The sequence below is a fragment of the Callithrix jacchus genome, chromosome 10, assembly GCF_049354715.1.
Source record: "Callithrix jacchus isolate 240 chromosome 10, calJac240_pri, whole genome shotgun sequence".
Classification (NCBI taxonomy): Eukaryota; Metazoa; Chordata; class Mammalia; order Primates; family Cebidae; genus Callithrix; species Callithrix jacchus.
This window is the reverse complement of record NC_133511.1, coordinates 123,371,159-123,396,676: the sequence shown is the minus strand read 5'-3', so window position 1 is coordinate 123,396,676 and position 25,518 is coordinate 123,371,159. Positions and strand designations below refer to the sequence as shown.

The following is a 25,518-nucleotide window of genomic DNA, read 5'->3' as shown; positions in this document are numbered from 1 at the left end:
CCCTGAGCCCCAACTAGAGGGTCTCGCAGAGCTCTGCAGGCAGGCTTTTCCCACCTCCTGACTCTCAGCCCCATGGGGCCTGGGGCGGCCCTCAACTGCGCCTCCTCCCCTCCTCCGCCCTCCACCTTAGCGCCCCCCACCCCACTGCTTCCTGCTCCGGCGGCCCCCGGGGGAGAGGGAGCAGGGAGCTGGCAGCCGCCCCAGCCCACTCCTTACAAGGCCTGGACCCAGCCCCAGACCCGCCCCCAGCCCGCCCGCAGGAGGCCCCAGGCCCTCCCCCTGTCAAGAGCTGCCGCCGGGCCGGGGCCGGACCAGTCGTGGGGCATCGCGATGCTGCTGCGCCTGTTGCTGGCCTGGGCGGCCGCAGGGCCCGCACTGGGCCAGGACTCCCGGGCTGCTGAGCCGCGCGCCGCCTGCGGCCCAGGCAGCTGCTACGGGCTCTTCCCAAAGCGCCGCACCTTCCTGGAGGCCTGGCGGGCCTGCCGCGAGCTGGGGGGCAACCTGGCCACTCCTCGGACCCCCGAGGAGGCCCGGCGCGTGGACAGCCTGGTGGGTGCAGGCTCGGCCAGCCGGCTGCTGTGGATCGGGCTGCAGCGGCAGGCCCGGCAATGCCAGCCGCAGCGCCCACTGCGCGGCTTCACGTGGACCACGGGGGACCAGGACACGGCTTTCACCAACTGGGCTCAGCCAGCCACTGGAGGCCCCTGCCCGGCCCAGCGCTGTGTGGCCCTGGAGGCCGGTGGTGAGCACCGCTGGCTCGAGGGCTCGTGCACGCTGGCTGTCGACGGCTACCTGTGCCAGTTTGGCTTCGAGGGCGCCTGCCCGGCGCTGCAAGAGGAGGCAGGCCAGGCCGGCCCAGCCGTCTACACCACACCCTTCCACCTGGTCTCTACAGAGTTTGAGTGGCTGCCCTTCGGCTCCGTGGCCGCTGTGCAGTGCCAGGCTGGCAGGGGAGCCTCTCTGCTCTGCGTGAAGCAGCCGGAGGGAGGTGTGGGCTGGTCACGGGCTGGGCCCCTGTGCCCAGGGACTGGCTGCGGCCCTGACAACGGGGGCTGCGAACATGAATGTGTGGAGGAGGTGGATGGTCACGTGTCCTGCCGCTGCACTGAGGGCTTCCGCCTGGCAGCAGACGGGCACAGTTGCGAGGACCCCTGTGCCCAGGCTCCCTGCGAGCAGCAGTGTGAGCCCGGTGGGGCACAAGGCTATAGCTGCCACTGTCGCCTGGGTTTCCGGCCAGCGGAGGATGATCCACATCGATGCGTGGACACAGATGAGTGCCAGATTGCCGGTGTGTGCCAGCAGATGTGTGTCAACTACGTTGGCGGCTTCGAGTGTTATTGTAGCGAGGGTCATGAGCTGGAGGCTGATGGCATCAGCTGCAGCCCTGCAGGGGCCATAGGTGCCCGGACTTCCCAGGATCTTGAGGATGAGTTGCTGGTTGACGGGGAGGATGAGTTGCTGGTTGGCGGGGAGGATGAGGAAGATGAAGATGAGGCCTGGGAGGCCATCCATGGTGGCTGGACGGAGATGCCTGGGATTCTGTGGATGGAGCCTACGCAACCACCTGACTTTGCCCTGGCCTATAGGCCAAGCTTCCCAGAGGATGGAGACCCACAGAAACCCCACCCGGAGCCCACCTGGCCACCTCCGCTCAGTGCCCCCAGGGTCCCCTACCACTCCTCAGTGCTCTCTGTCACCCGGCCGGTGGTAGTCTCTGCCACGCGCCCCACACTGCCTTCTGCCCACCAGCCCCCTGTGATCCCTGTCACACACCCAGATTTGCCCCGTGACCACCAGATCCCCGTGATCGCAGCCAACTATCCAGATCTGCCTTCTGCCTACCAACCTGGAATTCTCTCTGTCTCTCACCCAGCCCGGCCCCCTGCCCACCAGCCCCCCATTATCTCAACCAAATATCCTGAGCTGTTCCCTGCCCACCGGTCCCCCATGTTTCCAGACACCCAGGTCACTGGCACCCAGACCACCACTCATTTGCCTGGAATCCCACCTAACCGTGTCCCTCTGATCACCACCCTCGGTGCCCATCAACCCCCTCTAGCCCCAGATGTCCCTATCCTCAGAACCCAGGCCACCCAGCTTCCCATTATCCCTACTGCCCAGGCCTCTGTGACCACCACTTCCAGGTCCCTTGTGTCCTCTGCCCATCAAGTCTCTGTGCCTGCTGCCACCCAGCCCCCAGCCCTCCCCACCCTCCTGCCCTCTCAGAGCCCCACTAACCAGACATTACCCATCAGCCCTACACATCCCCATTCCAAAGCCCCCCAGATCCCAAGGGAAGATGGCCCTCATCCCAAATTGGCCCCATGGCTGCCCTCAGCAGCTCCCACAGCAGCCCCAACAGCCCTGGGGGAGGCTGGTCTAACTGGGCACAGCCAGAGGGATGACCGGTGGCTGCTGGTGGCGCTCCTGGTGCCAACGTGTGTCTTTTTGGTGGTCCTGCTTGCACTGGGCATCGTATACTGCACCCGCTGTGGCCCTCATGCACCCAACAAGCGCATCACCGACTGCTATCGCTGGGTCACCCACGCCGGGAGCAAGAGCCCAACGGAACCCATGCCCCCCAGGGGCAGCCTCACAGGGGTGCAGACCTGCAGAACCAGCGTGTGATGGGGTAGAGACCCCCCCTCCCGGAGGAGGGGGAAGGGGTGTGTGCTGGACGCATGGCCGAGGCTGCACCAGGGACCCATGGGGGCGCCCAGCTGGACAGATGGCTTCCTGCTTCCCAGGCCCAGCCAGGTTCTCTCTCAACCACTAGACTTGACTTTCAGGAACTCTGCTTCCTGGCCCAGCGCTCTTGACCAAGGATACACCAAAGCCCCTAAGACCTTAGGAGGGCGGGTGCTGGGGTCTTCTCCAATAAATGGGATGCCAACCTTGCCCAAGGCTTCTGACCCCTACTGGTGCTTGAGGGGGTTCTGGGAGGACTCAGAAAAAGGGAAGGATCTTCCTTCAGTTTGTCTGGGTCCTCTAAGAGGTAAGGTACCATCCCTTTAAGGGAGGGTATGCCTCAGAGATTCTCAGGTTAGCAGGAGCCCAGAGAGGGCAGAGCCTTGCCCAAGATCACACAGTTGAGCCCAGCAGTGGGAGGTTTGACATGGGGAAATTTTCATATTTATTCCTCATTTTACCAAAGCTCCAAGAAGGTGGGGCTGAATCTGGGGGAGGGTTGTGGAATGAGGGCTTTTGCTGAACTGGAGCCAAACTGGGGCTTAGGGGTCAAAGTAGGCTCTGGAAATGGTGATTTATGGGAGTGGAGGGGTCTGGTGGGTGCGTTGCTCCTAACTTTCTTCAGACATTTCTCTTCCTATCCCTGTTGCCTTCACAGAAGTTGGGAGCTGGGGCTCAGGGTCACTCAAGGGGACTGCCGCCCCTGGTTTTCGGGTGCTCTTGGTCATTCCTCTGCTTGCTCCGGGGAGGAGGCTGGGATGGGAAGGACCAGGAACCCAGAGGGATCCCATACTAACTGCTTGGACAGCCGCAGGAGCAAGGCCTTCTTTTGCAGGGGCCGCACTTTGCTCTTGTCTGTGTTGGCTGGGGCTGGTTGGGGACCGACAGAACTCAGCAGACCTGAGCTTGAGCGAGGGCTCCGGCTGCTCAGGACTGAGATGTCCCAGGAACTGCAGGAGGGACTGGTCAAAGATCACAGCCTGGTGGGGGCGACCTCCCTCATCCAGGGCTCACTGCCTTGTGGGGCAGGAGTGAGACCTGGGCAGGAGAGGCGCCAGTTCCCACCTCCTCTGTAATTTTTCAGTTACAGCCTCCCGGGGGCCTCTAATTAGGATGGGGCAGAGTCGCCGCGACCACCCGGGCAGGTGAGGAGAGGCCCAGCGCCCCCTTCCCTACCTGGAGCCCTAAGCCACCCTCTGGCCGAAGGCCTAGACCTGAGCTGGAAGGTTGGGCGGGCCCCAGGGAACCAGGAAAGGAGGGGCCAGAGCTGGGGATGAACGGGGGGTCGCGGAGGGGGCGGAGGGAATGCTACGTACTGCCCCCGGCCCCCACCTTCACATTCCCCTAACTAAAACCAGACGCACCCACCAGATCCTGCACAGCTTTAACCTTGGAGACGCCGTCGAGGTGGTTTGCTGGATGCGAATGAGGGTTGCGAGGCGGACCAGACGTCTGGGTCTGGGAAGGAGGTGAGCAAGGATGGGGAGCTACAAGGCCGGCAGGGACCGGAAGGTCTGGAGTCCCTCCAAGACCTCAGATAGGGATCCAGAGCTCCCAGAGGGCAGGAAGGAGTTAAATGCACTGCAGTCGGAGGCGGGGGATGGGAGTGGGGAAGGGGGCCCAGAGCCGGCTCTTTGTCATCTTGTAATGAGCACCAGATGCGGAGCTGCGTGCGGGCCTAAACCGACGGCCTCCCAGGGCAGAGCACCGGCCTGCGCCCAGCCCGGGCTCCGCCCACTGACTCTCAGGCTCCGCCTCATGCGGGCGCGGCCAAGAACTGCAGACTCCAGTAGTATCAGCCTGGACCCGGGAGCTAAGAGCCACTCCCACCCGCTGCAGAACCCGAGAGCCCCACGGAGCTCTCCAGAGGCCCTGCCCCCAAATCCAAACCCCGCCCCTGCCAACTCAAAGATTCCAGCGCGCTCGTGCCCGCCCCACTGTTTTATCAGCCCCGCCCATAATGCATGAGCCACGCCCCCTCCGCTCGGGCGCGCAGATTGGCAGAGCAATTAGTCTCGGCTTTCCGGAGGTTTGAACTCTGCACCGAGTTTACGCAGTCTCCTCATTCAGTGCTACAGGCCCTGCCCAACACAGCTGCAAGCTTTGCCTCACAGAGCCCTGGACTCTGCAAGGAATCCCCCAGAGATCTTAACTCTGTCCCCGGATGAAGCAAACTCCGCCCTCCAGGGAACGCGTTAAGTTCCCCTCAACTCCTCTTCAGGCTCCGCCCCGCAGCTCCAAGCCCCGCTCCTCCCAAGCTCACAAAAGGGGACTCGCAGGGCTGTCACACCTCACCCAGGCAGCAGTTCACCTACACCTACACGGAGCCCCGCCCCAGAGGCCGCCCACGAAAGATGCAAGCCACGCCCCTGACGGTCCCTCGAGTCCCGCCCACCCAGAGCGTCCTGGCTGCGGCCTAGGGCACAATAACGCCCTGTGGAAAGTGCGACCGAGACTCTTATTGCAGGCCCCGCCTCCCGTGTGTTCTAGCCCCTTCCACCATACTCAGGCCCCACCCTCTTGGGCGCAAGCCACGCCCACTCCAGACCTGGATACCTTACCACCTTCGGGGTATGCCCAGACCCACCAGTCCTCCGAACCCCTCATGTCTTACCAGGGTACCCTTGAACCCGGCCCTGAGCCCTCTTCTTCCACCTACGGTTTCTGTTTGTCCAGATTTCGGGTTCTCTAGACGAGCCCGTAGCCTGGGCCTCGAGAGCCGGGCAGATGGCGTCGATGGGCCTTTGGCGCCACCTGGCCTCGGCCCCGCGGACTTACCGCCACCGCGAGGCCTCGGTAGGACCCCTCTCTCAACGCGTACTAATTGCTCAGTAAATAGCTGCTTAATTCATTAAATGTTTGTGATACTTAAATGTCTGCTGACTGCCCCCGCAGAACAGCCCATCCCTTCGCAGATGCCCTCCGTCGTATTTGGAAATTCGTCCCTAAGGGAGTTTCGACGGGCCCTCGAGCTACTCTATGAGCTGAGGCGCCCCTGACAGTCTCTAAAGTGTCTGGCTGGTCGGATTCTTGCTGCCCTCCCCGACAAATCCGGTCCTCAGGGACGAAAGCGTTGCCTCCCACCTGGCGGCCTAGAATTCCTAGGATCAGGTTCCCCCCGCCCCGACCTGGCGCTCCAAAGGCTGGACACCTTCCCTAGGGGGTGTGTTGCGAAGGGGTGGGTTTGGGCGGGGAAGCCCTCAATTCCCAGCTGAAGGTCGTAGATTTTAGGGACAGTGCCTCGAGAGACACACTATCTTAGTGCTCATTACTACATCTGAAAATACCTGCCTGGAGGGCAGGAGACGCTGAAGTTCAGGGCTAGGAATCCAGTAAAATATTTTCAAACATTACTGCGACAGACCGGGAGCAACCCTTGAGGAGGAAGGGAGCTGACACCAGTGAGCTCCACCTGGGCCCTTGGCTTCCTGCATTAGCTGCCAACCTTGCTCTTGCCCACCTCCGGGCAAATCGAATCTGGCTGGTCATACTCTTGCTGTCCCTTCCCGTCCAATTCTGTCTTCAGGGGCGAAAGCATTGCCTCTCACCTGGTGGCCTAGAATTCCTAGGACCAGTTTCCCCCCACCCCCACCTAGAGCTTCAGAGGCTTCACACTTTCCCTGGGGGGTGTGTTGTTAAGCGGTGGGTTTTTTTCCAGACCAGGTTTCACTGCTCACGCCCTAGCCACTACAAGTGGAAGTAGGGTTTGGTGCCAAATAATGACGATAATAATAGTGAATGCTTGAAGCATTTTTTTTTTTTTTTTGAGATGGAATTTCGCTTTTGTTGCCCAGGCTGGAGTGCAATGGCGCAATCTCAGCTCACTGCAAACTGTGTTTCCCAGGTTCAAGCGATTCTCCTGCCTTAGCCTCCCTAGTAGCTGGGATTACAGGCGCCTGCAAGCATGCCTGGTTAATTTTTGTATTTTAATAGAGACAGGGTTTCACCATGTTGGTCAGGCTGGTCTCGAACTCCTGACCTCAGGTAGATTCACCCTCCTCGGTCTCTCAAAGTGCTGGGATTACAGGCGTGAGCCACCAGGCCCGGCCTTGAAGCACTTCTTAGATGCCCAGTCCTTTTCTAAGGGCTTTACTTGGCCTAACCCATTGAAGATTCATAACGACCTCCACAAAGTAAGTGTCATTCTTACCACAATTTACAGAGTAGGAAGCTGAAGGCACTTGCCTAAGAGCATTAAGCCATCTGCCCTAGTTGACCAATTAGTAAGTGGAGGTTTGAACTCAGGCAGATCCTGTGATCTTTACTCCCTACAGCAAAGCCAGTCCATATGTGATAACCAAGTCTCTAATCAGAAAATGTCCACAACCAACCAGGTGCAGTAGCTCATGCCTGTAATCCCAGTACTTCCAGAGGCTGAGGCAGGCGGATCACTTGAGGTCAGGGGTTCGAGACTAGCCTGGCCAACATGGCAAAACCTTGTCTCTACTAAAAATACAAAAATTAGCCAGGCATGGTCAGGATGCTGAGGCAAGAGAATCACTTGAACTTGGGAGGCAGAGGTTGCAGTGAGCCAAGAATGCACCATTGCACTCCAGCCTGGGTGATAAGTGAAACTCTGACTCAAAAAAAAAAAAAAAAAAAAAAGAAAAGAAAAAGAAAAAGAAAGTAAAAGAAAAGAAAAGAAATTGCCCACACTCTGGGAAACTCAATTTTAGTAGTGAGGCTGCAAGACTCAGACTCTCAGAGAGGCTGATGGAACTGAGATTGAGCAGAGGGATTGAAATCTTCCTTCCCCAGGGAGAGTTCGTCGTCTGTGGTTTTGACAGGTGATACTGGTAAATAAGGCATTTGTTGGGATCGTGGGATCTGGACCATGTGCCCAGGCGAGGTGCAGCCTTGGGCATCTGTCAGCCCGTGTGTTAGCCTGGTTTCAGTGAGTCCATTGATTTTTCTGGGAGGCCAACTAGCACAGTGGTAAGAGCCAGCACTCTGTATCAGACATCCTTGTTTTGATGCCAGCTCCATTGCTTAATGGCTGGGGGACCTAAGGGACATTCTCTTATTGCTCTATGTTTGCTTTCTCGTTTGAAAAGTGGAGATACTATAGAGGAGGAAGGAAGGATTCTATATGAGGAAAACCAAGGTGTCCTGCTGGAAACCCACGAGTATCTTCAGGATGGTGCAGGAACCTGCTACCAAAGACACTGTCTGCTTTAACTGGCTCTGGGGAGCCCTGAAGACAGAGTCCAGAAACTGATCATAGAGAGAGCTGAATTGGCAGCAACTAATGTCTGAAGCCCACCACGTCCCTGAGGCAGAGGTTTCCAACATTGTACTTTACTTGTCTTGAGTGTCTCAGTAACTTTTTCCTGACACCATAGGCCAAAAATACCCAACAGTTTTGTTTCATAAATAGGTCCAAATGACATAGTAATTTTTCCATGACACTAATGATCGAACTGCTGTTAAGTATTTTTTGGCCTGTGGATGTCGTGAAAAAATTACTCCACAATTCCATTTCATAAATAGTTAGGTCTGGCTGGGCATGGTGGCTCATGCCTGCAATCCCAGCACTTTGGGAGGCCAAGGCAGACAGATGGCTTAAGCTCAGAAGTTCGAGGCCAGTCCAGGCAACATGGCGAAGCCCTGTCTCTAAAAAAATACAAAAACCTAGCAGGATGTGGCGACATGTAACTGTGGTCCCAGCTACTTAGGAGGCTGAGGTGGGAGGATTGCTTGAGCCCAGGAAGTGGAGGTTGTAGTGAGTCGATATTGCACCTCTGCATTCCAGCCTGGGTAACAGAGACAGACCCTGTCTTAAAAAAAAAAAAAAAAAAAAAAAGTTAGGTCCAAACAACATAAAAAATACTTCTTGGTCAGGCACAGTGGCTCACACTTGTGATCTCAGCACTTTAGGAGGCTGAGGTAGGAGGATCACTTGAGGCCAGGAATTCAAGGCCAACCTAAGCAATATAGCAAGACTCCATGTCAAAAAATTAATTAAATAAATAAAAAAGTATTTGTACAGAAAAGAAATACTTGTGTCTTTTTTTTCCCCCAAGACGGAGTTCACTTTTGTTGCCCAGGCTGGAGTGTAATGGCATGATCTCAGCTCACTGCAACCTCCACCTCTGATCTCCGCTTACTGCAACCTCTGCCTCCCAGGTTTAAGCAATTCTCCTGCCCCAGCCTCCTGAGTAGCTGGGATTACAGGCACCTGCCACCCCGCCTGGCTAATTTTTAGTGGAGACAGGGGCTTCACCATGTTGATCAGGCTGGTCTCGAACTCCTGACCTCAGGTAATCCTCCTGCCTTGGCCTCCCAAAGTGCTGGGATTACAGGCATGAGCCACCGTGCTCAGCTAATTATGCCTTTTTTTTTTTTTAAGACGGGGTTTCACCATGTTGGTCAGGCTGGTCTTGAACTCCCAACCTCAGGTGATCTGCCTGCCTTGGCCTCCAAAGTGCTTGGATTACATGCGTGAGCCACAACGCCCGGCCTTTTTTTTTTTTTCTTTTTTGAGACAGAGTTTCACTCTTGTTACCCAGGCTGGAGTGCAGTGGCGCAATCTCGGCTCACCTCAACCTCCGCCTCCTGGGTTCAAGCAATTCTCTTGCCTCAGCCTCCCGAGTAGCTGGGACTATAGGTGCGCGCCACCATGCCCAGCTAATTTTTGTATTTTTAGTGGAGACGGGGTTTCACCTTGTTGACCAGGATGGTCTCGATCTCTTGACCTCGTGATCCACCCACCTCGGCCTCCCAAAGTGCTGGGATTATAGGTCTGAGCCACCGCTCCTGGCCGTCACTTGTGTCTTAATACCAGCTGGATGAAAAATGGCAGGCAACTTTTACATGGCAGTTTCTCTCACTAATAGGCAAGCAATAAAGTGTAGATTTCATTTTCTGCCCTTCTAGTGTTCTACTGAAGGACTTGCCCACAGAGCACCTTCCTGGGCTATTTTCCTGGTTCCTAAGAGGGTAACTTAACTGAGTTCCCATATTGGCTATTACAGGTAGAGGCCACTAGCGCCCCCTGCCTGCTGTTCAATCATTTATTCAATATTAATTGAGAGCCTGCTATGCATCAGAGACTCCACTAAGGATCAAGGATACCAAAGTAACTAGATAGGAGAACAGCAAGAATACTTATGATAAGACCACTTAGAGCACTATCCAGGCAAGAGGAGAGAGTGACCTGACTTTAGGCAGAGGCAGAGTTGGAATAGGAGAAGACAGCAACATTGAGCGGTGACAGGCAGGAAGATTTGAGCATGACCCAGTGACTGGCTGAATTGAAGGAGAAGAAAGGTCCTCTCCAGGGTAATTCCATGCATGGAGATGGAGACACAGGTGGAAAAGGTGCTTTGGGGAGATAGATGATGCCAGCTTGGGCGATGTTGACTTCGAGGTGTTGGGAAGTTGTCCAAGTGGACTGCTTGGTAAGGCATCTGGCTACCTGAATCTGGGGCTCAAAACCGAGGTCCAGGTTCAAGATCAGATTGACTTTCCATTATACGCCACTGCTCGGAGAGGCCCAGAAACCAGCAGCACCACCACCTTAAGCATGACGAGTCCTAGCACTCCCACACATGGTTTCCCAGTTTGGCTTTGGAAAGAGACAGAGGAACTCCTACTACTGACTTCATACGTGTCCACATTGTTTGAGTTTCTAAATAATTATGTTTTTATTTCAGTTACTTATGGAAGTTTGAACTTGATCTTTTTTTTCTTTCTTTTTTTTTTTTTTTTTTAATTAGGCTGGGTGAGATGGCTCGTGCCTATAATCCCGGCACTTTGGGAGGCCGAGGCAGGAGAATCATTTGAGCCCAGGAATTTGAGACTAGCCTGGGTAACATAGTGAGAGCTCATCTCTAAAAAAAAAAAATTGAAAAACATGGTGGTGCATACCTGTGTCAAAGCTTCTCAGGAGGCCGAAGAGAGAGGATCCCTTGGGCCTGGGAGGTCAAGGCTGCAGTGAACTGTGATCACACCACTGAACTCCAGCCTGGGTGACAGAGTGAGATCCTGTCACACAAAAAAATTTTTAAATTAATTTAATTAGAGACAGGAATTTCAGTATGTTGCACAGACTGGTCTGGAAATCCTTGCCTCAAGCAATCCTCTGGCCTTGGCCTTCCCAAATGCTGGGATTATAAACCATGAACCACTATGCCCAACCTGAACTTGATCTTTATTAAAGTAGTCTCTATACTTTTTTACAGTCTTTTTTTGTTTTTGAGATGGAGTCTCCTTCTGTCATTCAGGCTAGAGTGCAGTGGTGAGATCTCGGCCACTGCAGCCTCTGCCTCCTGGGTTCCAGCAATTCTGCCTCAGCCTCCCAGGTAGCTGGGATTACAGGCACGGGCCACAACACCAGACGAATTTTTGTATTGTTAATAGAAACTAGGTTTCAGCATATTGGCCAGGTTGGTCTCAAACTCCTGACCTCAGGCGATCCGCCCACCTCGGCCTCTCAAAGTGCTGGGATTATAGGCATGAGCCACCGCACCTGGCCTGTATTGTGTTTTTATAACATATAGTTTTAAACTATTCTACTAAAAAAAGAATTTGTATTTTGGTCAGTTTTATTTCATATGCTTTTTAAAAAGAGAAGAAAAATACATCTGTCTTTTGGACTATGAACATGGGTTACTGAGAACGAGCCAATTTTGGTCTCAGCTGATATTCTGGACAGAAATGCCTCCTTGGAGCGGATGTGGCACAGCTACTCTTGATACGCAGTCATCAATTGCATCATAGGCAGCTGATCTGTCTTTGCTGGTCTCTGTGGAATCTGACTTCCAGGAGCTTTGGCCCTTAGCCAGCAGGGGCAGAGCACACCTTCCCCATCCTCACTCAGGGCGTGTCCAACTTTTGGCTGGATGCCCGATCCTCCTTGCCCATTCCAGATACATCCCAGGCCATCTCAGCAGTGACTTTGTACTCACGGGCTCTGAAGAACAGAAGGCAGCAGATGTGACATAAAAGGGAAGATGAAACTCACAAAAAATGAATGCACCTGGGCCTGCTACCTTGGGGAAGCTCTAGGGGTCTAGTGGTCTAGGTCTTGGATCCAAGGAGGAAACACAGAACGTCATGGTTTCCTGGACAGGGGAAGTGGCCAGTGCATCCCTGGGTGCTCTAACTTCTCAGACCCACTAACCAAAGATCAGAAAAGCTCCACTGCAAGTGTGGCCAAGCAATGAAAACTTTGGCTGGTCTGGGCTGTGGTCCACTTGGCCCTCAGGACCCAGCTAACCCCAGGATATTGGAGGTGTTGGTAGGAGATCGGGAATCATTCACTTAACACAGATTGACTAGACATCCATTTTGTGTGCCAGGCACCACGCTGGCTGCTAGTGAAGTGTGTGTGTCATAAGAGGGAGTGTCCACTTGTAATTTATAATAATGCAAATTATGATGACAGCAATATTTATTGAGCACTTCCTATGCTTGAGACCTTGATTTAAGCACAGTCACATAGTATCTTTTAAAAAAATATTTATTGGCCAGGCTCAGGGGCTTATGCCTGTAATCCTGGCATTTTGGGAGGCTGAGGCGGGTGGATCACCTGAGGTCAGGAGTTTGAGAGCAGCCTGGCCAACATGATGAAACCCCATCTCTACTAAAAATACAAAAATTAGCCAGGTGTGGTAGCACATGCCTGTAAACCCAGCTACTTGGGAGGCTGAGGTAGGAATCACTTGAACCCAGGAAGCAGAGGTTGCAGTGACCCGAGATCATGCCACTGGACTGCAGGCCAGAAGACAGAGCAAGACTCCATCTCAAAAATAAATAAATAAAAAGAAGAGAGCCTTAGATAAGGCCATCTATAAGATTAGATGGGGAATAAATCAACATTTAAAAATATGTATTTATTTATAGACCAGGCACGGTGGCTGACTTTTGTCATCCCGGCACTCTGGGAGGCCAAGGCAGGTGGATCACTTGAGGTCAGGAGATCAAGACCAGCCTGGCCAACATGGTGAAACCCCTTCTCTACTAAAATACAAAAGATTAACGGGCATCGTGGCATGTGCCTGTAATCCCAGCTACTTGGGATTCTGAGTCAGGAGAGTCTCTTGAACTTGGGAGGTGGTTGCTGTGAGCCAAGATCTCACCATTGTGTTCCAGCCTCTGTGACAGAGAGAAACTCTGCCCCGCCCCCGAAAAAAAAAGTTTTTTGGCTGGGCACAGTAGCTCACACCTGTAATCCCAGCACTTTGGGAGGCCACGGTCGGAGGATTGCTTGGGATCAGGAGTTTGAGACTAGCCTGGGCAACATAGGGAGACCCCATCTCTACAAAATGTAAAAATATGTAGCCGGGCATGGTGGTGTACACCTGTAGTCCCAGCTCCTCGAGAGGCTAAGGCAGGAGGATTTTGTAAGCCCAGGAATTTGAGATGAGCTTAGGCAACATTGCAATACCTGGAATCTAAATTTTTTAAAAAGGGTGCATATATATATATATACATTTTTGTATAGTTTTGAATATATAAAATATACGGGCTGGGTGCGGTGGCTCACCCCTATAATCCCAGCTCTTTGGGAGGCTGAGGTGGGTGGATCACCTGAGGTCAGGAGTTCAAGATAAGACCGGGTTTCAACATGGCGAAACCCCGTCTCTACTAAAAATACAAAAATTAGCTGGGCATGGTGGTGCACACCTGTAATCCAGCTACTCAGGAGGCTGAGGAAGGAGAATTGCTGGAACCCGGAAGGTGGAGGTTGCAGTGAGCTGAGATCACGCCATTGTACTCCAGCCTGCATGACAGGAGCAAAACTCCATCTCAAAATATATGTGTGTGTGTGTGTGTGCACATGTATATACATACATATATGTGGCTTTTCTTTTTTCTCTGAGACTGAGTTTCTCTTTGTCACCCAGTGTGGAGTGCGATGGCAAGATCTCAGCTCACTGCAACTTCCACCTCCAGGTTCAAGGGATTCTCCTGCCTCAACCTCTCAAGTTTGTATTTTTAGGAGAGATGGGGTTTCACTATGTTGGCCCAGCTGGTTTCAGATGATCTGCCCACCTCATCCTCCCAAAGTCCTGGGATTACAGGCGTGAGCCACTGTGCCTGGCCTTTTTTTTTTTTTGAAAGGGAGTCTCGCTCTGCTGCCCAAGCTGGAGTGCAGTGGTGCCATGGCTCACCACGACCTCCACCTCCTGGGTTCAAGTCATTTTCCTGCCTCAGCCTTTTGAGTAGCTAGGATTACAGGAGCCTGACACCACGCCTGGCTAATTTTTGTATTTTTAGTAGAGACTGGGTTTCACTGTGTTGGTCAGCCTGGTCTTGACCTCAAGTGATCTCCCTGCCTCAGCCTCCCAAACTGCTGGGATTACAGGCATGAGCCACCGCACCCTGCCTGAAGTAAATAGGTTCTATTGTCATCTCTCCTTTTGCAGATGAGAAGACAGAAGCAGAGAGAGTGTAAGTGACTTGCCTAGGGCTTCTTTGGCTCAGTAGAAAGTCGGAATTCCATCCAACTCTAGGGTCTGCACCTGTGACTATCTGCCTCCCATGGCCTTAATCCTAATAGAAGAAACAAATAAAGAAACTCATGCAGAACAAATGAAAATAATTGTAACTTATGGTGAGTGGCCAAAAGGAAGTGGAAAGGGAGCTGAGGTAAAGAATAACAGCGGAGTTGATGGGAGAAAACTTTAGACAGAAACCAATGGGGACGTGATTTTATTTACGTGAGGTCTCTACACAGGCTGGAGGGGTGAGTGGGCGTGGGAAGCCTGTTCGAGTCATGGGGGAGGAATTCTGGGCATTTGGAGCAAGGCAGTGGCTTGGGGTGGAGAGGAGGTGGGGTGTTTTGTGTTGTGGGTAGAATCCTGGGTGGTCGATATCACGTAGGGGCGGTGGTGAAATGCTATAACTTCTAGATCTTCTCTGAATAATCCAGTTGGAGCCCAGAGAAGTGGGGCTGAGTATGGATGGTGCCCAGAGTGGTTGGGGGTTGCATGATCACCACGGCACTGGGAGCTGAGTAGAAGGGGCCTCACTGCACCAATCTTTCCACTTTTGTGATATTTGAAATTTTATTTTATTTTTTACAAAAATTAGCCAGGTGTGCCAGGCACAGTGGCTCACACCTGTAATCCCAGCACTTTGGGAGGCCAAGATGTGTGGATCACCTGAGGTCGGGAGTTCGAGACCAGCCTGATCAATATGGAGAAACCCTGTCTTTACTAAAAATACAAAATTAGCCGGTGTGGTGGTGCATGCCTGTAATCCCAGCTACTTGGGAGACTGAGGCAGGAGAATCATTTGAACTTGGGAGGCCAAGGTTGCAGTGAGCCAAGATCATGCCACTGCACTCCAGACTGGGTGACAAAGCAAGACTCAGTCTCAAAAAAAAAAAAAAACACACACACACAAGAAGAGGCCTGCCATGCAGGTGGCTGGCTTAGGCAACGGCTGAATGGTAGCGCTATTTCCTGAGATGAAGATAAACAGCAGTTGGGAGTGGGGGTGGGTGGAAATGAGGGGTTCTATTCCTGCCATGGTGTGTAGCCCATGTAAAGCTTCAGTCAGAGAGCAAAGGCAGAGACCGCTGGGGTTTGGGAGCCAGGCCTTGCACCTTTCCTCAGGCAGGAATTCTCCTCTTGAGAATGGTTTATAATGGAACACCCTGGCTTGATGTTGGCTCTAAAAGAGTCTGAACATGTGACCATCCTGTCTCCCATCCGAGATCGTGAGCTGAGAGCTTCATGATCACTGGGGCTTCTGGGTCTCTCCTCTTCCGGGCTGTGCAGGCCCAGTGCCTTCCCTCCTGACGTGCAGGTGGGTTTAAAGCCTTGTGACGGTGATCTATTGCATGTAACAAATCACTCCAAAATGGAGTGGATTAAAAAAAAGATGTAATTCCCCTCATTCTGTAGGACAGCCATTTGGGCGGGGATCAGCTTGGTAGTTCATCTGCTGGTCTCATTCTGGGGCTCTGGTCTCATCTTCCTGAGGCTCCTGTCATCGTGGCTCAACTGGGGCTCCAGTGTCTAAGATGGCTTCGGTCATCCCATACCTGGAGCTGATGCCGGCTTTTGGCTGGGGGCCTCAGTTCTCCATGCAGCCTGAAATCTTCAGGAGGCTTGGCTGGGCGTCTTCACAGAGAGTGGTCTCAGGTTTGCAAGAGGGCAAAGGTGAAAGCTGTGAGAGTCCTTGAGGCCTAGCCTCACAGTGGGCCAACATCTCTTCCCTCACATCCTATTGGCCACAACAAATCGGAAGTCCAGCCCAGACTGAAATGGGAAACAGATTCCACCTTTTTTTTTTTGAGACAGAGTCTTGCTCTGTTGCCCAGGCTGAAGTGCAGTGGTGTGATCTCGGCTCACTACAACCTCCGCCTCCTGGGTTCAAGTGATTCTCCTGTGTCAGTTTCCTGGGTAGCTGGCACTACAGGTTCACACCACCATGCCCAGCTAATTTTTGTATTTTTGGATGAGATGGGGTTTCACTTGTTGGCTGGGCTGGTCTTGAATTCCTGACCTCAAGTGATCCATCTGCCTTGGCCTGCCAGAGTGCTGGGATTACAGGTGTGAGCCACTGTGCCTGGCCTGATTTCACCTCTTAAGGAGAGGAGTGGCAAAAAATTTGTGGCCATATTTAGTCTTACCATAGGCCTGAAGGCCCCCATTAATGATCTGAGCAGGTCACTCTGCCCCGAGTAGGCCCACGTCTGACACGCTGCCACCTTCCTCCCTTAAGCCGGCACTGTAAAGAAGTGGGTGTGCATTTTGCAGACCACTCTGCGGGTATCAATCAGTTAGGAGGGGCAGGTGGCATTTGGCTCCGCGGTCAATTGCATTTTTGAAGATGGTCACTAATATATCTCCCACCCCACATGCTGTTCTAACAATGTGACATTGACGGGCCTCCTCAGAGAGATGAGATCCTGTATTCCCTTCCCTTGAAACTGGGTGGGCCTTCATAATAGCCTTGGCCGATGGAAAGGGGCAGAAGTGATGCCATGTGACTTCTGAGGCTAGATCATAAAGAGCAACACAGCTCTCACCCTGTCAGACACTTGTTCTTGGAACCTAGCCACCACGTTTTGAGGAAGGTCAAGCCACGTGGAGAGGCCCTTTGTGGGGGTTCCCACCAGTAGCCCTAGTTAGGCCCTCAGCCCTCAGCCAGCATCAACTGCCAGACGTGTGAGTGAATGAGCATTCCGATGATTCCAGCCCCAGCTTTTGAGTTTTCCAGCAGAGGCCCTGGATGTCATGGAGCAGAGAAGCCATTCCTATTGTGTCGTATCTGAGTTCTTGACCCACAGAAGCCAGGAGAGAGCGTAATAATTACTTCTCTTTTAAGTCACTAGAGTTAGGATAATTTGTTACGTGGTAGTGGATGATTAGCAAAGGCTGCTGGTAACAGAGACAAGAAAAAACAGTGGCCTTAAGCAGACTTACAGTTTATTTCTCTTTCTCATTGAAGTCTGGAGGTAGGCATTCCAAGGGATGATGTAGAAATTTCATGGTGTCATCAGAAGCCCAGCATCTTTTACCTTGTTGCTCTGCTATCTTCAGCATGTGGCTACAATTTTCAAGGTCACTTCCTGATCCAAGATAGCTGCTGGAGTTCCAGCTATCGCATATGCATTCCAGGCTGAATGCAGGCCAAAGCAGAGAGGACAAAAATGGTCTTCACCAATACTGTTTCTATTCAAGGGACATTCTTGGAGATCCCCTCCAACACCTTCTGTTGATATCTCATGTCCTAGAATTCAGCCACACAGTCACATCATACATGCCAGAAAAGCTGGCAATGTTGCCTTTTAGCTGGGCCCGTTGCCATCTGCAGCAAAACTGGGGTTCTGTTACTGGGGAAGGGAGGAGAATGGGTAGTGGCCAGTGGGCAGTTGTTGGCTGTGGTGTTAGAGCAGAATGGTGGAAGAGGGAAGTCTTTTCCTTGGCAAGGGGCTGGAACCATCATGCTGGCCTCCCTACCCACTGAAGTCTTCTTTTCCTTTTTTTTTTTTTTTCTGGAGACAGAGTCTTACTCTGTCATCTAGGTGGAGTACGGTGGCGCAATTTCGGCTCACTGTAACCTCTGCTTCTCAGGTTCAAGTGATTCTCCTGCCTCAGCCCACCACCACACCCAGCTAATTCTTGTAATTTTTGTAGAGATGAGGCGGTAGGGGTACGGGGGCCTCTCACCATGTTGGCCAGGCTGGTCTTGAACTCCTGAACTCAAATGATCCACCTGCCTTGGCCTCCCAAAGTGCTGGGATTACAGGCATGAGCCACTGTGCCCAGCAACCTGCCGCAGCCTTCTTTAATGTTTGGGCACCAAGGGTTTTTCCACCTAATTTGCTTCTGAATGAGGAATCGATCTCACTCCTAAAGAAGAGAGGCTGAGGGTGAAAGCACAGGGGGAGCTCTGCTCTTTCACTCCACCCTCCCCATGGAGGCAGCATGTAGCTGGACTTTTGCTAAATATCCTAAAATGCCACCTTGAGTGTATCTTGTCCCTGCCCAACCACTTTCCATGGCTCCAGATTGCCCAGTTTGCTTCAGTTTAAGGACAAATTCTAGGGTTTGGGATGGAAGCTGCAGCAAAGCCTTCCACAGCTTCTGGCTTATCTCCTCGTCACAGCTCACCTCATGCCTGGCAGCCAGGCCTTTGTCTGCTGGCAGCCAGGACACTGCCTGCCCTGTCTTTGCTTGGGGAAATTCATCCATTCTCAGCATCCTTCCAGGGTCACCACTAGCCGTTATGGCACCTTTGCATGGAGAGCTCCATGCCAGAGTTTGAGGAGTGGCCCGCAGGCTGATTCCACCCACACTCGCCTCTACGCCCACTGCCCTTGCACAGTGCACACCCTGCACTGCTGCTCATGTGATGATGCCACTTCCAGGAATCCTTCAGAGCCTGTCAGGGAGTCAGGACCTTCCTTTGTCCTGATGTTTTCTCTGCCTTTGGATTCCACGCCAGCCTGCCCTGGCTCTCAGCTGCCCTTTCCAGCTCTGTGTCCTCCGACCTGCTTTGCACCCATCCCCTCAAACTGATAATGTCGGTAACCGCTGGGGCGCACCGAATTCTAGTCACAGACCACAGCTCTTTCTCCCCACTTTCGGGACCAGCCACCACACCCTTAGTCCTCAGCATGCCCAGCAGCAGACTGGAATCCGCCCCCCCCCCACACCACCCCACAGCCGCCACTGAGCTGGAAGAAGGGCCACCTTGACAATGCCTTAGAAGTGATCTGGGCCCAGACACCAGAGTCAGGGAAGCTGGGTCCTCAGAGCGACTCACACTTGAGTCTCAGAGTCCCCAGGCTAGGCAGGGGAAGGTTCCTCTTCTTGGCTCCCCTCGTTGTTCCTGGAGCCCAACTCTGAGTCCCCTCCCACAACCCATGATCATGCCCTGAACTAAGGTGGCCCATAATGCTTGCAGTAGTGGCCTCAGACCCACGACCCAGGAATGCACAGGCCTTCCATTCCAAACCTTTATTTAATCTGCATCTTCTCTGCCTCCTCCCTTCCCCCACCCCTCAGAGGGAGTGAAAGCCCTCATTGGAAGGGAAGGAACTCTTCTCTCCTCCCTGGAGGAGGGACAGTGTCCCCTGGGGCAGGACCCATTGATGGGAGAAGCAAGGGCCTGTATGATGGAGCAAGGGCATCGTCCAAGAGGCGGAGGCTGAGTCTGGGCCCCTCGGATGCCTTCTGGGCCTGGGCTCCACAGATCATCAGCAACGTGAAGAGTAGATAAGGCTGGGAGGGTGACGAGAGGGGAGAGGGCGTCCTGGGTGTGCATGGCTGATGGGGGCAGACATGGACTTTGGGAGGCAGGAGCAGAGGCCAGGGGATGTGGCAACCACGTGGGGCCCTGAGAAGAAACCCCAGGTTGTAGCGGTGGCTGAATGTGAGGGGGAGGGTGTGGGGGGCACCAGGGGAAACAGTACGGGTGGGTGGGGCAAGGCTGTGCTCCCAGAACCAGGCTCCCAGTGGAGGGGCCGCACTGCTAAGTCCAAAGGGACTGGCCCTGAGCAGCGGGCAAAAGGGCAGACAGAGAGGGGCCTATTAGAGGAGGACGGAATGTTGGATGAGTAGCAGGACCAAGGCTGCGGTGCCACCACAGCTAGCTCTTCAGCCCCAGGGAAGCCAACCTGGCTGGGCATGGCTCCAACCCGCCAATTTGTGCTTCTACATTACTGGAGGGCTCCCAGTGTGGCCTCAGCCCCCCGCAGGGAAGTGTCCACAGGCAGCCTCTGCTGCAGGGGACAGCTGGCCCTGGGACTCTTCTGTCCCAGCCTTTCTGGAAGCTTCTCCTGCCGTTCCTGAGAGGCCTCCAGGCCAGATCATCGGCCATCTTGGGGGGTACAACATGGTCGGGGGAAGCCATGCTGGGGGCGGTTCTTAGGCTCAACTTAGGTGGCATCCGTTTCCCCCAAACTGACCCCGGGTCACTGCATGTTAGTCTGTTTAAAGACCCCACCCCACCCCCACCCCACTCCCGCCCCTTGTGTGTGGCTGGTCTGTTTTCCCGCCTGTTTTGGACGACAATCACGGGCATCTAAGCCCATGGTGGGATGTTGGGAGGGTGCCACTCTGGGGGCCGTTGGGGTCTCAGAGCGCACCCTGCCCATCCCCCTGGCAGCCGCTGTCTCCGTGGACAATAAGCACCGGGAAGTAGAGGGCGTCCTCGTAGCAGGGCGGGCTCTCCAGGGGTTCTGTGTCCTCTCCACGGCGCCCCAGTGGCCCCCCGCTCAGGCTGCGGAAGACCCCTGGCGTGGCCCGGCCCCCGGCACCCAGCGAGAGGCGGCTGCGGCTGAAGGGCAGGCGGGGCCCGCTGGGCCGGGCCGGGGGCAGCGAGTTGCTGCTGACGGAGCGGCGGCAGCGCTGGCAGCCTCGGAGGTAGGCGCCCGAGCCCGCGCCCATGACCACGGCCTCCGAGTAGCTGGGCACCAGCTGCCTGTTGGAGCAGATGTGCCACTCAAGCTCGGTGAAGTCCACCGTGGCCACGCGGGACAGCGGGGGCCCGCTTGGCATGGCCCCGGGTGGGGGCGAGCTGGCGCCGAAGAGCTTCTCCACCTGGTAGTGGACGTGGGCCGTGCCGTAGGCAGCCACGACGCGCAGGGGCCACGACAGCGTGGCCGCAGACACGAGCCAGAAGACCCAGGCGCGCGCGTACCAAGGCGGGCTGCGGGGATCGGCGAAGACCATGAGCGACTCGCGGAAGTCCACGTCCTTCAGGTGCATGCCCTCGCGCGCCTCCAGGTAGTCGTCCAGGCCCTCGTTGGCGCTGAAGAAGCGCGCCCGCTGCGTGAGGTACGAGGCCTCGGCCTCGGCGCTGCCGAAGCTGAAGCACTTGGTGAAGCGCAGCCGCGTGGCCGCGTGCTCTGCCAGCCCCACCAGCTCCTTGGAGACATCGCGGACGCCATGCGCCGAGTAGTCAAACTCGCCGCGGGCCGTGCGGCTGTCGGCGCGCTCGTGGTACACCTGAGTGGTTGTGTAGGCGTCGCCGTTGCGGTAGCGCGTGATCTGGCGAGTGCGCCGCACATAGTGGTAGCTGGTGGCCTTCCACCAGACGCATGGCGGCGCCTGCTGTAGCCGTCGGATCAGCGCCAGCACCGTGTGGGCGTCGGTGCGTGGCGCCTGGCAGGACCGCACATGACAGTGCCAGCACTCGGCCAGGTAGAGGAGGTAGAGGAGGGAGACGAAGGCCAACGGGATGTACAGGTAGCCATCGGAGCAAGGGCTGGCCGGGTAGGTGGGTGGCGGGCCCCCAGCACCCTGGGCCAAGGTAGCCTCGGGCCCCAGGACCAGCCGAGGCACCGTGGCCAGGCGACACCAGGCCACCACGGCCCCGCAGGCGTGGATGAGCAGCGTGAGGAGCAGGCACTTCCAGTGCGACTCGCGGCATAAGGAGCTTCCCAGGGACTGTTTCAGGGGGCGCTGCTGCAGGTGGGCAGAGAGAGGGAAGCTGTGTCAGGTGGGGCCATCGGTGGGGCCTGCACTCTGCTTAACCCGGCTGAGGGAGGTGACGCTGTGAGCCCCACTTTACAGAGGAGGAAACTGAGGCCCAGAGGGATGAGCAGCTTACTCCTAGCCTCACATTTCCAGCTCACTCACAGTGGCACTGCAGATTCAAACCCAGGCCTCCCTGCCCCAAACCCATCCTCCACTGTGCCCTGCTAGCACTCAGCCAACCACACATAGGACACACCAGGCCCACCTCAGCCAGGAGGAATGGATCCTCACACTGGCTATTGAGTAAACTGAGTTCTGGTCCTGGCTCTGCTCTGATTTGCTGTGTGGATTTAGCTACATCTCTGCCCTCTCTGGGCCTTGATTCCTGGTCCTGTTGGTCTGGGAAGCCAGGGTGGAGGGGGTCTGAGGGGTAAACAGTATGGGCTTTGGAGTTTCACTGCCCAGAAGCCAGTGCTGGCTCCACCACTTACTGTATGACTTGGGCAGCTCCCTCATCCTCTCTGGACCTCATTTTCCTCATCTGTAAACTGAGTCTGTTGTGAGGATTCAATGAGATCATATGTGTGAAGATCTTAGCACTGGGTCTGGTCGTGGGAATAAATACGATCACCATTACCCTGAGACTCCCTCTGGTCCCTTGTTCTACAGGGACTCAGGAGATTCAGCACAGGCTTTTAAGTCAGCAAGAAAGAGGGAGTGTTGAGAACGGGGGAGGTGCGAGTCTTGGGGTGGGGAGCAGATGGAGGGCCGTCCTCCACTCCCCATCTGTGCTGAACGAGGGGGTGAGACACAGCTGCTGGACATCAGGGGCCACTCCCTGGCCCAGAGGGCTTGCCACACCCTCCCTGGCAGGGATGCCAGCCTGGCCACCTCACCCCCCAGGTGCCTATGGAGAGAAGCTGGTAGGGATAAAGTGGGGAGAGGAAAAGGGTACAAAGGGGAGGAAGAAAGTGAAACAAGAAAAGAGGGGTTAAGGGACCACCTCTCCTGCTCCAGAGGCCCAGGAGGAGAGGAACAACCCCCCAGCCCAGCCCAGACATTGCCTGTCCCCATCATCCAGCACGGAGCACAGTGCCACCTGAACTGCAAGGCCTGTCGGGTGCACACACACTTGTCCACGCCCCTCCAACACATGCTCATCACAGACCCACCAACCATGGAGGGCCACACTGCCGGTCACACAGGAAACTCCAGACCCTGGCCTGTCCCCAGGGCACAGACTCTCACGACTGTGGAATTTTACACACACATACACACGCATGCCACAGACCCATCCACCACAGGACACACACACACACATACATGTTACACATGCAGTGAAGCCCAGAGACATACCAGACCTTCACCTGACCACACTGCACATCTCCTTGCCCCCCACAGCAACCTGACACCCACGCTCCTCAGACTCCACAGGGAGAGACCCACCCACAAAAGGACTTGCTCACATGCACACACCTAGACCACTGGGTGACAACCCAAACCAAGCACCCACTCACCCCTCACCTGACTACAGGGCACACAGGTTCCACCCAAGGTGGAGGGCACATACACCCACACAGCACACACAAACAAGCAGGCTACATTCACCCAAACGCACATACAGCCCCACTCACCACCCTATCACCCCACACATAACTCAGGGCCCCAGGTCCTGCAGACCTTCCTGGTTAGGGCTGAGGAGGGGCCAGCGGGGTCGCAGCCAGCAGAATGGGCCCTCGGTCCTCACCTCCAGGACAAGGAGAAGGGGTACCCAGGCACCACCCGTCTTCTTCCCCTCCTCCCCTCCAGGCCCTGAGACTGCTGCTGCATTGCAGGCACTGCCCGAACACCTCGTGAGCCGCTGGGCCGGGCTGGGGACCTGACCCCGCGGCCCTGGAGGTGGGGGCAGCATCCCCCGCCGCGCTGCGGCACGGGGACGTGTGGGGGCCAGGCGCTGACGTCACAGGACGGGCGAGACTGGATGAGGGGGTGCCAGGGGCGGAAGTCGCCCCCCACATAGCTGCCCAGCCGCCCCACCCCTACCCCCAACGCGGGACCCTGGGCCCAGGGACCCCTGGCAGGACGCAGGTTATCCCAATGACGTCATTGGCCATAGGGGCTCTGGGACTTCCCTCCTCAGCCCCTCTCCTGGAATCGCCTTCTGCACTGGTCCCCCTCACGCCGCCCCAGGCCCGGCTCCGGACCCCCACCAGCGCCAGGTACCTCTTCCCGCAGGGGCTCGCCGTCCGGGATGAGCGCGGGCACCTCCCCGCCGTCGCCAGCGCCGTCCTCGGGCATGGTGTCCCGGCTGCTTGGGCGGCCCCAGCCCGGGCACCGGGCATGATAAAGGGGAGCGCGGAGGGCTGCGGCGCGGCCCCCGGGGGCGTCCGCTCGGCTCGGCGGCCGCGGAGGGAGTGCGCGGAGCTCGAGCCCGAGCGCAGCGGCGGCAGCGGCGTTGGCGGCCTGGGTGCCCGGCGCCCCGCCCTCCGTTGACCCCGCCCCCGCGGCACCGGCGGCGCCGCCGGCAGCGCCTGGCACCGCGGACGCTCCGCCTGCCCCCGAGAAGCCCCGCTAGGCGGCTGGACCCCTGGGTTCTCCTCCAGCCGGGCTCGCGCTCGCGACCTTGAGCTGTCTAACCCTCTGTCGCCTGTGCTTCCCGGACTGTAAAACGAAGAAGGAGAATCTCCAAGGTGGGTGGGCGCCCGCGGGGTCCCATCTCTAAGGAGTAGGCCCAGAGCTAAGCCCACCCAGACGCCATCCCCGAAGCCTCACTTGTTGGGGAAGGGGGCAGTAACAACTGAGAAAGACGTGATGAGTCTCACTGGCTGGGAAGGGGTGCTGGGCTCAGCTTAGGGCAGGCAGAATAGGGCCAAGATACAAGGGACCCTAGGTTTCATGACCTTGGGCCAGAAGGCTCCACTCCCAACCTCAGTTTTCCCATCTGAGAAATGGGGATAAAGGTCGGACTGAGTGGCTCACGCCTGTAATCCCAGCACTTTGGGAGACCAAGGTGGGAGGATCGCTGGAGCCCAGGAGTTCCAGCAGCCTTGGAAACATAGTAAAACCCTGCCTCTACAAAAAAATTTAAAATGAGCTGGGCTGTGCACCTGTATTCCCAGCTACTTGGGAGTTAAGACAGGAAGATCAGTTGAGTCTGGGAGTTAGAGGCTGCAGTGAGCTGTGTTTACACCACTGTGATCCAGTCTGTGTGACAGAGTCAGACCCTGCCTCAAAAGAAGAAAGAAGAAGATGAGGAGGAGGAAGAAGAGAGAAAAAAAGAAAGAAAAAGAAAAGACATAAAGGTTTTGGATTCAGTTTACAAGCATCCATCATGCCCTATGTTTCAGCCTGTGTGACAGAGTAAGACCCTGTCTGGAAGGAGGAGGAGGAATGAAGAGGAACAGGTGGAGGAGGAGGGAGAGAGAGAGAGAGAGAGAGAGAGAGAGAGAGAGAGAGAGAGAGAGAGAGAGGAGAGAGGAGAGAAAGAAAGAAAGAAAAAGAAAGAGGAAGGAAGGGAGGGAGAAGGAAAAGAGAGAGAAAAAAGAAAGAGAATGAAAGAAAAAGAGAAAGAAAGAAAAAGACATAGAAAGGTTTTGGATTCAGTTCACACGCATTCATCGTGCCTTGGATGACCCCCTCCCAGGTACACGTGGCCCTAGTACTACTTCCTGGCCCTCCAGGGCCTCAGATCTTCATACCTGTGCCTGGGTCTGGCTTTGCTCCCAAACTAGACCATCTGGGTCGAAAATGAGCTGCAATACTGGTGGGTTAATTCGTTTTGTATGTGCGTGTGTTCCGGCAAAGAGCAACTCAAAAACCATTTAATTAAACACCCCACCGGGTGCGGTGTCTCACACCTGTAATCTCAGCACTTTGGGAGGTTGAGGAGCGCGGATCACGAGGTCAGGAGTTTGAGCCTGGCCAACATGGTGAAACCCTGTCT

General features: G+C 55.3%; 2 protein-coding genes across 2 annotated transcripts; one reads left to right on the top strand and one right to left on the bottom strand.

Annotated features, from left to right (window-relative positions):
* The first annotated feature begins 313 nt into the window (after positions 1 to 313).
* Positions 314 to 2,903, top strand: CD248 (CD248 molecule). Its single transcript, XM_002807370.6, has one exon. The coding sequence runs from the start codon at positions 331 to 333 to the stop codon at positions 2,626 to 2,628; it is 2,298 nt and encodes a 765-aa protein (XP_002807416.4). The 5' UTR covers positions 314 to 330; the 3' UTR covers positions 2,629 to 2,903.
* Positions 2,904 to 19,097: 16,194 nt separating this feature from the next.
* On the bottom strand, positions 19,098 to 23,993 carry TMEM151A (transmembrane protein 151A). The gene is made up of 2 exons (XM_002755558.6): positions 23,799 to 23,993; positions 19,098 to 21,563 (listed from the first exon to the last, which is right to left on the bottom strand). The coding sequence occupies exons 1-2, from the start codon at positions 23,871 to 23,873 to the stop codon at positions 20,232 to 20,234; spliced, it is 1,407 nt and encodes a 468-aa protein (XP_002755604.1). The 5' UTR covers positions 23,874 to 23,993; the 3' UTR covers positions 19,098 to 20,231.
* Positions 23,994 to 25,518: the final 1,525 nt, after the last annotated feature.

Excerpts from the sequence above, each read along its gene's own strand:
- CD248 (XM_002807370.6), top strand. The coding sequence starts at position 331 with ATGCTGCTGCGCCTGTTGCTGGCCTGGGCGGCCGCAGGGCCCGCACTG.
- TMEM151A (XM_002755558.6), bottom strand. The coding sequence starts at position 23,873 with ATGCCCGAGGACGGCGCTGGCGACGGCGGGGAGGTGCCCGCGCTCATC. Across the intron at positions 21,564-23,798 it reads GCGAGCCCCTGCGGGAAGAG|CAGCGCCCCCTGAAACAGTC; the intron begins GTACCTGGCGCT and ends GCCCACCTGCAG.